Source organism: Chiloscyllium plagiosum, chromosome 20 (assembly GCF_004010195.1).
Source record: "Chiloscyllium plagiosum isolate BGI_BamShark_2017 chromosome 20, ASM401019v2, whole genome shotgun sequence".
Lineage (NCBI taxonomy): Eukaryota > Metazoa > Chordata > Chondrichthyes > Orectolobiformes > Hemiscylliidae > Chiloscyllium > Chiloscyllium plagiosum.
In genome coordinates, this window is record NC_057729.1 from 38,703,645 (window position 1) to 38,719,444 (window position 15,800).

The 15,800-nt window shown below is 39.4% G+C and overlaps 1 protein-coding gene across 5 annotated transcripts in view; it reads right to left on the reverse strand.

Annotated features, from left to right (window-relative positions):
• LOC122560184 (rho GTPase-activating protein 40-like) overlaps positions 1 to 15,800 on the reverse strand; it is a 133,836-nt gene that overhangs the window by 56,157 nt on the left and 61,879 nt on the right. For 2 of the 5 annotated variants that reach the window (XM_043710570.1, XM_043710568.1), the window contains exon 1: positions 10,701 to 10,961. The exons of 2 other annotated variants lie outside the window; for them this stretch is intronic. In XM_043710570.1, the coding sequence (XP_043566505.1) occupies positions 10,701 to 10,825 (125 nt within the window). In that variant the 5' untranslated portion in view covers positions 10,826 to 10,961. Of the gene's footprint in view, positions 1 to 10,700; positions 10,962 to 15,800 lie in introns of those variants that run through there. One more of the 5 variants, XM_043710569.1, reaches the window with a different exon arrangement.

Consider the following 15,800-nt stretch of genomic DNA (forward strand, 5'->3'; position numbering starts at 1 on the left):
TTAACATGGCTTGTGACCTTTTCTCAGACCAGTGAAAATGGGGCACCTGGAATGGGGGCTGGAATCCAGGAATTATGCCCCATATCTGATTTGTATAGGCCTGCAGAATCTCCATGACTCAGTATAATCTAGCTTCCAAACTTCAGATCCCCTTTCCAAAGCAGTCGTCTACTCCCCTTCTCAGCTCACATGCTCCATGCCCTAGGCTCAATAATTTGTACAGCTCAGACCTCACCACGAGAAGCCAAATTTAATCTCTGTACCCATTCACCTTTGTGTGCTTAAATTATATCCCAATGGATATATTCAGTTTCACAGGAAAATAATACACTTCACCTGTGTTGTATGCAAATCAGCCTCATCAAAATAACTACACCATTCTTCAAATGACACTGTGTCTATGCTTTGATCACATACCTAGAAAGTGATAAGCAAATAATCTAATAACTAATGCAAAATATGTAAAATTAAACTCAGTTAGGCACACATATAGAAACCAATACAACTGGGATAATAACTTAATTTTTGTAATGATTCAGCAGATTACCTGGAGTCAAAAGCAGTCAATAGCAGCAGGGGAGTGACAGGAATTAGCTTGTTGAGGTACAGTAAAAGGTCAACAGAAGCCTCAGCTCCTTAACCTTATTTAAAGTAACCGTTTGTGGATATCAAGTGAGAGTAAAGTCAACTTTCACTTGAGGCCCATGTGGTTAGCAATCTTGCTAACAGAACATAGAGCACTGCATCACAGTATAGGTCCCCGATGTTGCATCGACCTGTAGAACCAATCTGAAGCCTACCTATCCAACACGATTCCATTTTCATCCATAATGTAGGCACAAGATCACAAACATTTCTAGACATGATACACGAGTACCTTGGAATCAGAAGGATAGATCTACTTCACTATCTGGGAGAGTCAGTGGCGAATGGTAATGTCTGTGAGTTAATAATCCAGAATTCTAGCTTAATACTCTGTGGTTAGCACTGCTGCCACAGCACTAGGGATCTGGGTTCAATTCTAGCCTCCAGTGACTATCTGTGTGGAGTTTGCATGTTTTCCTTATGTCTACGTGGATTTCCTCCAAGTTTCCTCCAACAGTCCAAAGATGTGTAGGTTAGGTGGACTGGCCATGCTAAATCGCCCATAGTGTCCCAGGATGTGCAGGATAGGTGGATTAACCATGGGAAATGCCGGGTTACAGGAATACAGTAGGCGGTAGGTCTGGGTGGGGTGCTCTTCAGAGGACTCAATGGCCTGCTTCCACACTGTAGAGATTCTATGACCAGGAATGAAGGATTTCAATAAAATTAAACATGCTGTAACAATCAGCAAAGAGGAGTTTAGGATAGAGATCTTGTGCACCCCCAGCAAAGACATGCTCCCTGATCTGGCCTTACACCTGAAATTCATGAGATGCATATGCCTTTTACAAGTTGTCATCCAATTATCTGAAACAAATGGTTTATCAATTTCAAATGCTGGAAGAATTTCACACAGCGATCACAAACAAAATATATTTTTTCCTACATATTACAGTGCAGATCAGCCTTCGACCAACTATGACAGTGTGTGACAACAAAGACATCTGCATGTCAACAAAAGTCCTAGTGTAACAGCATTTGCTGTCACCAAATACCTGTACTGCAGTGAGGCCTGGATTGTATACCATAATCTCAAGAAGGTCAATTCCTCTGTTGTATCTTTTGAATTCAATAAGAGAAGCTTTGAACAAATGCTAGTGTCTTTCTTGAAGCCATCCATTTCAACCTCACAATTACATATGAAGACACACATAAACACATATACACACACACACGTCACTCTCTTTCACACACCCTCACACTTCACGCACTCATCAGTGTGTTATTAGTCTTTCTTGAAGCCATCCACAAGCATTCGGGCAATACACTTGCAAAATCAATTCTGATGGACTGGACACTTCTTCCAATTAGCCAAAAACTCTGTCCTCCGCCAAGTACTGTTTTCTTACTCTCAACTGGCTAATGCTCCATGGAGGACAAAAGAAAATGAGTCAAAGACACTCAAGTTCTTCTTTAAGTGTAGCAGCATTGACATTAAGGAGTTGGAGGAACTTATAATTAAGATTCCAGAAAGGTAACATCCCGTCCATAATGCTACATCATAGTAACAATGAGAAAGACAAAAAAAACCTGAATTCCAGGTCTCACTGCCTGATGGGATGTCCTGCACGAAGATATACAGGTTAAGAGTCATGTGAAGACTTATGGCAGCACCTCATAGTATGAGATCGATATTATCCTCAAATCAAGGAGCAGCTAGTCACAACTGTGTATCATGTTGTTTCCCCATTTCATCCAAATGATGAAACACAAATATTGGAAAACCCACACCCAGAAACATGAAAATAACACTGTCTTTCTGCAGGCCTAGCATGGAGAAAATAACATTTGAAGCAATGTATGGTTTTGCTAATAAGTCTTGTAAGGAATAATAATATTGCATTACAATAAGAGTAGACAGTAGTGAACGAATATTAAATGGAACACGAGTCTGGGACAAATTTTGCAGAGAATTTTTGTTGATCATTCAACCAAGTGATTTTAAACATTTTAAAAATCTAGATCTCCTGTTCAAATACAAAAGGCCTGCTCATCAATTACTGTCACTCCCTAAGCTAACATCCCCAGCAAGAACACCAGGGCTCACAAGCACAGGTAAAAGTCTTGTTGGGGGCTCAATGTTTGTCCCCAGAAAGCTCTTTGTGGTCAACAACAGAGATCAGGCGATCCATGGCCAGTTTCTGCCAAAGATGAAAACTGGCTACTGTTTTTATCTGAATATTTGTTTAGAAATGGAATAAGCAACAAGTTGAAGTTCAGTTGTTCAGTCGTTCAATGTAGTTAATTATAAGCTTGCAAAAAAATGTCACAACCACAACTTTTTGATGATGTAATGTTGTCTGTGGTTGAAAAGGGAGCACTTTGAAAATCTAATTAAGGGACTCAGCCAAAGTGCAAAACCTATCACAGGGGAAGACACTATTATTCACTGATCTTTGAGGTAAACAGTGAAAGGTTTGAATTAGATTGTTAATTTCATATGGAAAATAATAATTTCACTGAAAGGTTAGTCCATTCAATATGTAGTAAGCAAATTGGAACAGTACAGTGCTTTCACTGTTAATGAGGTACTACCATAACAAACTTACACTCACATTAATATTAGGATTTTAATACAGCTACATAGTTTTTTTAAAGCATAAAACAATGTTAATTCATAAAATAAATGTGGTACCATATGGATTACATGTGAATAATATGGCTAATGCCTTATCATTCTTTACAAGCCCTCAACTTCAGACATCATTCCTCCATAAACCCATCATATGTCTAAACATACTGCTCTGTAAAACAATATCATAGGCACATTCATAAAATTTGATAAATCCAAAGAAATATAAAAACAATGTTTTAACAATTCAAAAATTAAAAGGATTAATTTTATATCAACTCCACTTATATATCAGCAGGTGACATTTGACACCCATTGTTTGTGTATTTTTATTTGAAGCAATTAAAGTAGCATTTTGTTTTACAGCAATAAGATATATCAGTTTTTTAAACTTACTTTACACTCATAATATCAATTCAATAGAACTATTTTCAACTTGACTCAGTTCATATTACTTATTAGAGAGCCAGTGACCATTACCTAAAATTGTAAATGAGTTACAGACATATTTGCCAAGCCAGACAAGGTCAGTATTCTGTTGGATTGTTTAGTCAAAGCAGAAAATGTGTAATAAGTAATACATGTAAGTTAATGAACAAAACTTCTGTAAAGTACAGATTTTCAATATGCATCTTAACTCCAAGAGCTTTGTGTTCAGGTATTTTCAAGCAGAGATATTGTTTTACTGCCACATTACTTGCAATTGCCCACAGTAGAACAGGAAGAGTGCATTCCTATAGATTAAAAGGATTCTAAGCTTCAACTCAACCGTTCCTGACAACCGACTAGGAGCAAAATGACTTGCTGTTACAACAGCATTTTCCTGGAATTTGATAAATCCATCCTACAAGATCAGAGTATCCAATACAAAATATTTATCAACCTGGACATTAAATTGTTGAATCTGAAACAATTCCAAAAATAAATGCAAAACAAATCATTGAAAACAGCAATAACAGTATTAAGTTACTGCACAAAATAGACATGTGTGGTATAGAGGTAATCTATTAGCATGGATAGAAGATTGCTGGCTAACATAAGGCAGAGTGCAGGGATTATCATGTAAATTTTGCTTTAGCAAGCTATGACCTCAACTGTGAACAATTTATGTCATTAACCCTGATGAAGCGACCAGATGTATAGTTTTTAAATTCCATGACGACACAAAGATGAATAAGTAAATGTTGAGGAAGACCTTAAAGAGTTTGAAAGGGATTAAAATGGATTTGGTGAGATAGCAAAAAAAAATTGGCATATTGTGCTAAATGTGAACTCATCCAGTGACATAAGCATGCAAAGCTCTATGGTACAGAGGGATCTGGGTTTCCTGGTACATGAATCCCAACAAGTTAGTATGCAGTTACATCAAGTGATTAGGAAGTAAATTGAATGCTTTATTTGCTGAGAAGGAAATGTAAATATAAATAGGGAAGCTTTGCTGCAATTGTATAGAGCAATAGAAGTACTGTGTAAAGTTGCATTCTCCTTACTTGAGAAAATATAGAACAACATAAGAAACATTCCAGAGAAGGGTCACTTAACAGAAACCTTGAATGAAGGTGCTACCATAGGTGGAAGAGTTGGACAAGTTGTTCTGCACACATTGGAGTTCAGAAGAATGAGAGGTGTTCTTATTAAATGAGTGGATACTGAGAGAATGTTTTTCATTTTGGGAGACACTATGACTAGCCAACAGAGAATAGCAATAAGATGTCTCTCTTTATAATAAGGAGAACTCCCTTCTCTACAGACAGTAATGGTGGAAATCTATTTGTAAGACGGAGTTAGATAGATTCTTGTTTGACGAAGTCCAAAGGGTTTTGTGGTGAAATGAGAAGCCACAACTAGATCAGCCATAGTCTTATCAAATGGCAGAACATGCTTGATGCTATGAATGACCTGTTCCAGTTCCCAAATCCCAAAATGATATGTGTTTGTATAGTGCAACCTACTTGAATTAATGAGGTTTTCACATACTCAGTCAAATATTCAGCTGTTATTACTGAACCAAATGGTTCAAGCAATCATCTATATCCCTTTTGAATGAAGGAGAATAGTTGCTCCAACTTGAGCAGGCAGCAACATCTGATATTACATTCAGTGGTTTAAAGGAAACCAGTTGGACAACCTGAATAGACTTTCAGAAGTTGGTTACTGCCAAATTAACATTTTAGTTTTTTTAAAGCTCAACAAATGATTAAGTTATCTGTTTTGAAACAATAGAATTTAGCATTCAGTTTGAGAGGGAGAAGCTTGGTTGGAGCATCTGTGGTAAGCTTAAATAAGGGAAATTAAAAAGGAATGCAAGTAGAAATGAATGGAGTGAACTGGAAAGGAATTTAGCAAAGACAATTAAAGTGCAAGGCAGACATTTAAGAAAATAATTTATGATATATATATATATGAGTCAATATATACATCCTATCGAGAATGAGCGATTCTAGAAAGTGGTTTAGCTAACTGTAGTTAACCAGGAAAGTTAAGGACAGCATCAAACTGAAAGAAAAAATAATGCAATTTGGCAAAGATTAGTGGTGAGCCAGAGGATCGGGCAAAGTTTAAAAAGTAACAAAAAAAATTACCAAAAAAAAAGATGGAGAAGCTAAACTTTGCGGTTCAACTTGAAGTAACACCAAGGCAGACAGTAAAACCTTCTTTAAATATACATATATATAAATGAAGACAGAAGTCAAAATAAATCAATGCCTCTTAGAGAATGAGGTTGGGTAAATAATAATGGTCAACCAGGAAATGGCAGTGGAGTTGAATAAAAGCTCTACATTAGTCTTTATAGTAGAAGGCACTAAAAACATGCTAAAATTATGAAATAATCAAGAGGCAACAGTAGGAGAGGAAAAAAATTATCGCAAGAGAAACAGGAATAGCAAAACTAATAGGGCTAAGGGCCGATAAGTTCCCTAGACTTGATGGAATGCATCCTGGGATATTAAAAGAAGTAGGTACAGCAATAGTGGATACGCTGGTGGTAATCATCCAAGAATCTTAGATTCTGGAAACATATCAGGGGATTGGAAACCTGCCATTGTAAAATCTTTATTCTAAAAGGAAAGGAGGCAAACAAAAAGCAGGCAACTATAGAGCAGTGAGCTTAATATCTGTTATTGGAAAAATGTAAGTGTCTATTATAAAGGATGTAATGCCAAATCAATTAAAAATATGTAATATGATCAAGCAGAGTCAGAATATTTCATAAAGGGAAAATCATACTGGATAAATTACTATAATTATTTGAGGAAGTAACAAGTAGGATAGATAAAGGAGATGCAGTCAATGTAATAGATTGGCATATTTGGAAAGTGTTGATAAGTGTTGATCATACATTAGGCTACTTAATAAGATAAGAGCTTGGCATTGAAAGTAGAATTTGAGCATGGATAGAGGATTGGTGACCAAAGACCAAGAGATGAAATAAGGCGGGCACTTTCAGGATGGTGATCTGCAATTAGTGGAATGCCACAATGATTGCTCAATGTTCAGCACCTTTCACATCTTTTCAGATACTGAAGCAATCCATGTTCAAATGCAACAAGATCTTGACACTATCCAGACTTGGCTGACAAGTGGCCAGTAACATATGCTCCACACAAATGCCAGGCAATTGTCATCTCCAAATGAGATGGAAATGTGTTGCTGGAAAAGCGCAGCAGGTCAGGCAGCACCTCGGGAACAGGAGAATCGACGTTTCGGGCATTAGCCCTTCTTCAGAAGAAGGGCTAATGCCCGAAACGTCGATTCTCCTGTTCCCTAGATGCTGCCTGACCTGCTGCGCTTTTCCAGCAACACATTTCCATCTCTGATCTCCAGCATCTGCAGACCTCACTTTCTCCTCATCTCCAAATGAAGCAATCTAACCACCAGCCCTTGACATTCAGCAATGTTACCAGTGGGTTACCATTGACTAGAAACTACACTCACCACATAAACACAGTGGTTTTATGAGCAGGTCAGAAGCTAGGAATATTGCAGAAATTAAATTACCTCCTGACTCTCCAAGGCATAAGTCAGGAGTGTGATGGAATACCTCCCATTTGCCTGGATAGATGTAGGTCCAACAACATTCAAGACGTTTGACACCATGCAGGGCAATGCAGCCTCCTTGATTGGCACCACATCCACAAGCATCCAATCCCTCCACCATTTATACTCAGTGGCAGCAATGTGTACCATTTACAAGATACACTTCAGAAATTCATCAAAGATCCTTAGATTGCATGTTTCAACCCTATGAACACTTCCAGCTAGAAAAATAAGGGAAGTCAGTCCTGGGAACACCATCTGCAAGTTCTCCTCCAAGGTATTAACTATCCTGACTTGGAAATATAACTCCGTTCCTTCACTGTAGCACAGTCAAGATCCTGGAATTTCCTCCCTCATGGCATTGTGGGTCACTGCACTACACATGGACTGCAGCAGTTCAAGAAGGCAGCTCATCACCACCTTCTCAAGGGCAATTAGGGACAGGCAATAAATACCGGCCAGCCAGTGAAGCTCAATCCCATGAGTGAACAAAAACAAAAGAAGCTAGAATAGAGTGATTTGGGAAACCTCCTATATGAATCACAATGATCAAACATCAACATTCAGCAACAAATTGAATATTGGCTTTTATTTCAAAGGGAATGGAGTATATAAGTAGAGACGTTTTACTAAAACTATACTGGTCAAACCACAACAGGAATACTCTAAGAGAAGATACACTGGCTTTTGCAGGCAGTTCAGAGAAGGTTTATTTGGCTGATTCAAATTTTGGAGGAACTGTTTAATAAAGAGAAGTTAAATAGATTGGCCCTGAACTTATTGGAATTTAGAAAAATTAGAGGTGACTTCATTAAAACATGTAAGATTCTTAGGAGACTTGACAGGGGAAATATGAAGAGGTTGTTTCCCCTTGTCGAGGTCGAAGGCCAGACAGAAGCATAGAAGCCCTACAGTATGGAAGCAGGCAAAAGTGAGGACTGCAGATGTTGGAAACCAGAGTTTAGATCAAAGTGGTACTGGAAAAGCACAGCAGGTCAGGCAGCATCCGAGGAGCAAGAAAATTGATATTTCGGGCAAAAGCCCTTCAGTTTTCTGATGAAGGGCTTTTGCCCGAAATATCAATTTTCTTGCTCCTCGGATGCTGCCTGACCTGCTGTGCTTTTCCAGCACCACTCTGATCTAAAGTGTGGAAGCAGGCCTGTCAAGTCCACACCAACCCTTCAAAGAACATCCCATCTTGACCCACCCTATAACCATACATTTCCCATGGCTAATCCACTTAGCCTGCACATCCATGGACTGTGGGAGGAAATCCACAAAGAGATGGGGAGAATATGTAAACTCCACAGAGACAATCACCCGAGGCTGGAATTGAATCTGGATCCCTGATACTACGAGGCAGCAGTGCTAATCACTGAGCCACTATGCCCTAATCTCAGAATAGCGGTTACACCTTTAAGACAGAGATGAGGAGTTTCTTGTCTCAGTGGATAGTGAATCTGTGGAATTCTTTACCACAGAGATTTGTTGAGCTTGGATCATTAAGTGTACTCAAGGCTGAGATAGACAGATATTTAATCAATAAGGAGTCTGAAGGTTATGGTGAAAAAGCAGGAAGGTAGAATGGGGGGTTATCAGATCTGCCATGATCTCATTAAATAGCAGAGCAGACTTAATGGCCTACTTTTGCTCCTGTGTCTTATTCTCTACCATGCAGAAGTTTTTATCAGCATTAATTTCTTCCAATCTTCTAAAACCCAAACCATTGCTTTGTTCATATCAGCTGAATCCAGAAAATACATAGTATTAGTTCAGGTGTTCCACTCAAAATAACAGATAATGCCACATTCCACTGTTTATAAGGAAATGGAAAAGCTAAATCAAGCACTGGATAGATGGACAGTTAAACTCCTAAGGTCACTCTCACATTTTGGCACTCCGTCATTAGTTTCACTGAAACTTCACCTTGCTGCCTGCTTCACCATTGAAATGAATGGAGTACCAGAACATTGTTGAATCTGTGCAGTAGATATGGAAGTTATGCTTTGTCCATTTTAAAAGCACCATTGAATAACATGACAAATTCTAGTCTTTGGCAATTAAAATTTCTGCAGCTAAAAGTAAACTGCTACAAGTTTAAAGCTATATTCTTTCGGGTGTTGTAAGAGATTTTAAAAAGTGTCAAATTTAAATTCATAAATTACTTTTTTTGGTTTTCCTTTCTGTTTCTTTTTTGGTTCTTTCAATTCAGCTTTGCTTTCCCTGTATTTTTCTTTCTGTATCTGATTTGACAATCAGTAACACTAATTAAAATGTCCTTCTCAGTCTTTCAACTGGACTATGTTACTTATACCAAGAAACAAAAATACTGCAGATGCTGGAATCCAAGGTAGACAGGCAGGAGGCTGGAAGAACACAGCTAGCCAGGCAGCATCAGGAGGTGGAAAAGTCGATGTTTCGGGTGTAACCCTTACATCAGAGGGCAATTTAGCAAACTTGATGCTTTTTGATATGGTCTTAGCTGTAATAGAAGATCACATAACAGGATGGACAACAAGATAGCTGTCATCCAACCATCAGCAAAGACTTTCTAATTCCTGCCAACTTTACCAACCCACCTCAACTACAGGAAACTGATTTGGAAAATTCGCACAACCCTTCACAAATCTCTCCTCAGTTTTAAAGACTAAGATTGCAAAACTTCAACTAGCTGCAATCAGATCCCAACAGATTGAAGGATAAGTCCCTCCATGCAAACATTGAACAATCATTAACCACTTCAGAAACTGTTATAATATTTTTACCACCTCAGTCATTGAGGGAAGGTTAAAGAATCTCTTAAAATGCAGCTGTGAAACTCCCAATCAGATCCTGGAAAAGATCAAAGAAAAAGAAAACCTTTTGCTGTTAGTTCCACAATCTTCTAATCTTGTTGCTTCGGGAGATACATAGTTGTTTATCCTGTTCAATCAGCTCCCAGATGCCTGGTTTCCCTCAGCAACTTCCCTCACACAAAAAGCCCAAATGGGAAAGTGTAACTAACATAGAAAACCAATAAGTACCCTAATAAAACAAGATCTGACCAACTGTGAACTCCTGAACACTAGTCAACACTATAAATAACTTCACATTTGGATGGAAGTGCATTCAAAGCTGTAAGAATGTAAACTTTATAACCGAGATGCATTTGTATATACAATTCAACCGTTCTTCGGAAAAGCATATGAAAACCAAATAAAACAGACACTGAACCTTAAGCGAGTAATAAATCTTTATATCATAAACATGATCTTAAAATTTGATGACCTGAATGCAGTGTGGAACAATACATTCAGTTTTTAATTTGTTCAGCTAACAATACTGCAATCTGTACTAAAACCAATGTGACAAAAAGCAGATGGAATTTTTGGTTTCACCTCGCCTACATTAGAAATATAAATGCTCGATGGTATTATATTTTGAAATGAACAAAGCAAAATGATACCTTTGGGCAAATTTGGAGTGCGGGCAATTACGTACAGCCGCCGGCATGGAATTCGCATACATTCTTGGTCTCGGGATACGGGAATAAGTGTTTGAAGTGACATTTGTTGTCTGAAAGTTCTCCATCGTAGTTGGCGAGCTCTCCTTTACGGTACCGGGAATCGTTCCAAACCAAACTGAAGAGAAACTTGAATAAGAGGAAGAATGCTGTCCACCAGAGATCCTGTTGTAAAGACTAACTTACGAGGAATGTTAACCCAACCTCCCAGTGTGACAGCATTCTCCGGGCTGGACAAGTTACCAACTCCACCCCCTCGCTCATGCACGCACATCAACCTAAAAGCATTATAAACCATTGTACTGTGGTGTACAATCCGTTAAACCGCACGGGCTTCGTTAAAGCATCAAAGTTTCACCTCAGTGTTTTACAGGATTTTATTTTTTTACCAGCTCAACTATTTTTTTCGAATTGAGACGCAATTTTCATCTGACAAAGTAAGCAAGTGCTCCTCTGGAAAGCACCACGCCGATCTCTTACGGTGAAGCACTTGGTTGAACATGTTTCGCTTCATTCCTTGTGCAGGAATTTGTCACAGTGCAGATGACTGGCAAGCTATTGTGAAATGTTTGTTATCGACCCAAAAATGTCACTCTGGCAAATGATCCAATGAAGTGATGAAAAGAAGGAAGTTAAAATCACAATATTTCCAATGAATAAACAATAAAAGTCTCCTCCTGACGAAACATGCAGAATTATAAAATCTAAGTAACATTCTTGGTATCGTACAATTCTGTGAAAGGCTGATTCAGCTCGACCTCAATGTGATTTTTTTTTAATACCACCAGCAGATATTACTGCAGAAAAATCCAATGAGATTTCCTAAGCTCCGCTCGATAATTGATCCTTTATTGTGTTGGGTCAAAATGCTGGCCCCGTTCCTAACTGCACTCGCGGTGTCCCTCGCCTACGCGGAGCGCCGCGATTTAAAATCGCAACGCATCCTCCACCCTCTCCACAACAATTAGATGTGGACAATAATGCTGACCCAGATGGCGACACCTACAGCCCATGAGTCAAAAAGAAAGACCAAAGTCGAAGTGCTTTCACATCAAGAAAATCCGTGGTGCTGAACTTTTTTGTCAATCTCAAAACAATCATGAAGTTTGCATAGAAATAGAAGTAACTGCATTCTGAAAAGGGTCACTGGACGTGTAAAGTTGACAATGTATTTTCTCCACAGAAGCTGCTCGACCTGTTCAGTTTCTCCAGCAATTTTTGTTTCAGATTTCCAGCATTCCAGCAGTTCTTTGTGTTTTATTTCATAAATTTGATATACCTGGGATCAGTAGTGCTCCACATTCAGATGTATTGTATTACAAGCAAAGCATTAGCTAGGCCATGTTCACTTTTTCAAGTGAACACAGACAGAAGCCACTGAAGTATTAGCTTAGACTGGGTGCTCCAGTCTCTAACATGAAGCTTGCACCATTTAGGAAGATTATTAAAATAGCATTCCACAAAGACTGCAAAAACTGATGGTTTCAGGAAAGGTGGAAAGGGAACACATTGCGTGGAACATACTATATGTAGAAAACGTACGGTTAGGGCATCTGGAAAACCAACATGTTTGCCACACACCTTCAACAGGTGATTAAGAGGCAGATTAGATGCAATCTTGAACACAGTTTTCATGTGCTCTTTATTGAGGATCACAAGATTTATGGAAAAAACACTTTGGGAAGGAAAAGAAAAAAGTCAATTGAAAAGGAATGAGTGGCATATAACCAGGCCAGATTGGTTTAAACAACCAGGAAATTTGCAACCAGCTGCAGCTAGGAGTCCCGAATGAATGACCTATCTCTACATCCCCCTGAGGTCCCCAGGACCACAGCTTTGAAAGAGTACCAACGCAAAGCTGAATAACAATATGACAAGACGCTGACTCATTGGCAAGTGAGTACTGATAAGCACTGAGAATGCACAAGTTAAATACATCATTAGAAGAACCAAAGACACATACACCAAACACCAACTTCATCAGCAAGGACAATATCGTCAAGCTAGTGGATCAATGCCTTACCACCCACTTCACCTTCCACAACAAAACCTACAGACAAACCAATAGAACACCCATGAGATGTCCGATATCAGGGTTCTTAGCAGAGGTAGTAATGCAGAGACTCGAACAAACAGCTCTGCCGACCATCCAACACAAGCTTTGGGTCAGCTACATGGATGACACCTTTGTCATCACTAAACAAATTAGAGGAAACCTTCAAGACCATCAATAATATCCTTACTGGCATAAAATTCACTAAAGAGGAGGAAAACAACAACATGCCATTTCCAGATGTCGCAGTAGATTGAACAGCCAACAGGAAACTTCAAACCAGCATCTACAAGAAAACAAATCATACCAAATATTGAACTACAGAAGCAATCATCCCAACACCCACAAACGAAGCTGCATTAGAACATTATTTCAATGAGCCATCACACACTGCAGCACAGAAGAATTATGAAAAGCAAAGGAAAATCATCTATAAAACATATTCAAAAAGAACGTATACTCAATGAACACAGTCCACCAATTTCTCAGCAACAAACTCAAATAAGCAGACAAAACACTTCCAGCCACTCTCCTCTACATCAAAGACATCTCAGAGATGACTGCCAGACTACTCAGGCCTCTTGGCATCATGGTAGCCCACAAACACACCAACACACTAAAATTGCAACTAATGAACTTGAAAGACCCTATAGAAGCAACAAGCAAAACTAATATCATTTACAAAATACCATACAAGGACTGAAACAAACACTACATTGGACAAACAGGCAGAAAACTAGCCACCAGGATACATGAACATTAATTAGCCACACAAAGACAAGACTCCCTCTCACTAATATCCTTACATAAGATGAGGAAGGGCACCACGTCAACTGGGACAACACATCCATCCTAGGACAAGCCAAATTGAGATACGCATGAGAATTCCTAGGAGCAAGGCATTCCAACCGGAACTCTATCAACGAACACATTGACTTGGATCCCATTTACCATCCCCTGAGAAAAAGAAGAGGAAATGACATCACCACAAGAAATGACAACACCAAGCCAAGTAAACCAAAACACATAAATAGAAAGCCTGCCACCAGTGCTTCATCCAAAGGCTCACTGATGATGTTATCTTGTATCGTGACAAAATGTCTAAAAACGAACCTTCCAGCTCAGCGAGCAAACCTACATTCAGAATCTCAACCTGAGCTACAAATCTTCTCAAAACTTAATCTTATGAACTGCAGAACTCAGCTCATTAATAGCAGCTTTCTTTCATATCATCTGCCCTGAGCAAACTACATGCCAATTCTCAACATGGAAGTGACAGTGGCCACCTGATAATTTCAGCTTGGCGCTTGTTCCAAAGGATCTCCATATTGGAACCAGGGACCAACCCATCAGGGCCATTCAATGGATGCCAGTCATATGCACCCTACATCACCAGACACTGGCATCAGCATGTGCCAGTTTCTAAGAAACCTTACGGCGCAGCTCATCCACTTATAGTATGCTTCTGGATTTCATTGCTGCACCATGGGGCACAACGGCAACTATGATTGTAGTGCTGCAGCAAGTACATTTTGCACACAGGGACATTGACCCAGCACAAGGACTGGACTAGGCTTCAACTCTGGTCTGTTTTTCTGTTCTCTCAGCAGTCATTCAATTTGAGCCCACCTGGAAGCTCACAACATCCCTGCCATCCCTTGCTTTGCATTTTAGTACCCTGCCCGTCAGCCAGAAGTGCGAGGCCTTGCACTTTGGAAAAAAGAATACAAGCGTGGACTACTTTCTAAACGGTGAGAAAATTCGTAAAGCCAAAGTACAGAGGGATCTGGGAGTGCTAGTTGAGGATTCTCTAAAGGTAGACATGCAGGTTGAGTCCGTGATTAAGAAAGCGAATGCAATGTTGTCAATTATCTCAAGCAGCCCATAGACATGCTTGAATCTTTCTCTAATATTCAGGCTGCCTTCTTACTTGATGGCATCTGCAAAGATTTTACTCATACAACTTCAATATAGGAGACTAGGACCCGTGGCACAGCCTTAGAATTAGAGGGGGTAAATTCAGAACAGAGATGTGGAGACATTTCTTCCGCCAGAGAGTGGTGGGCCTGTGGAATTCATTGCCACAGAGTGCAGTGGAGGCTGGGACGCTAAATGTCTTCAAGGCAGAAATTGATCAATTCTTGATGTCACAAGGAATTAAGGGCTACGGGGAGAATGCGGGTAAGTGGAGTTAAAATGCCCATCAGCCATGATTGAATGGCGGAGTGGACTCGATGGACCGAATGGCCTTACCTCCGCTCCTATGTCTTATGGTCTTATGGACTTAAATACCAGTCTAACAGTACTGCTTCAATAACAGAAACAGGAGTTGCTGGAAAAGCTCAGCAGATCTGGCAGCATCTGTGAAGAGAAATCAGAGTTAATATTTTAGGTCTGATGACCCTTCCTCAGTACTCTGAGGGTTCCTGCTTGCACCGTTTTCAACCTTACAACATAAATAGCACCATTCCCTGGTTCATTGATCAATCAGAGTCAAACTGCCTGGTGAAAACTTAAACAAAACTGGTAGGTAAAACAGTCAGTTATCATTAACTGGTGCATTTTCCATGACCACACTTCGACCAATCAGCATCCACTTGCCATTCAATCTGCACTCTCTTATCATCCAGTCGTAAATGTTATTCCCCTTACATAGCTATTGTTGTGAATAGCCTGATGAGTGTAAATGAAAAGTTTCAGCATAATGTGTTATTTTTCAACAATACTCAAGTTTTGCACTTCCACACACCTGCTTGAAAGTCAGAAATGAAGATAATCATTGCATAGTTTTCGGTGCCATTTACAATGTCATCGATATTGCAGTAGCTCGTGCCACATTCAGGTCTGGTCAACATCCATGATTGGGCTAATAAATAGCAAGAAATATTCATGACACACAAATGGCAGGCACTGACCATCTCCAAAAAGTGAATCAAATTATCTCCCTTTGAAGTTCAATGGTGTTGTTATCACTGAATCCCACCCCCTTC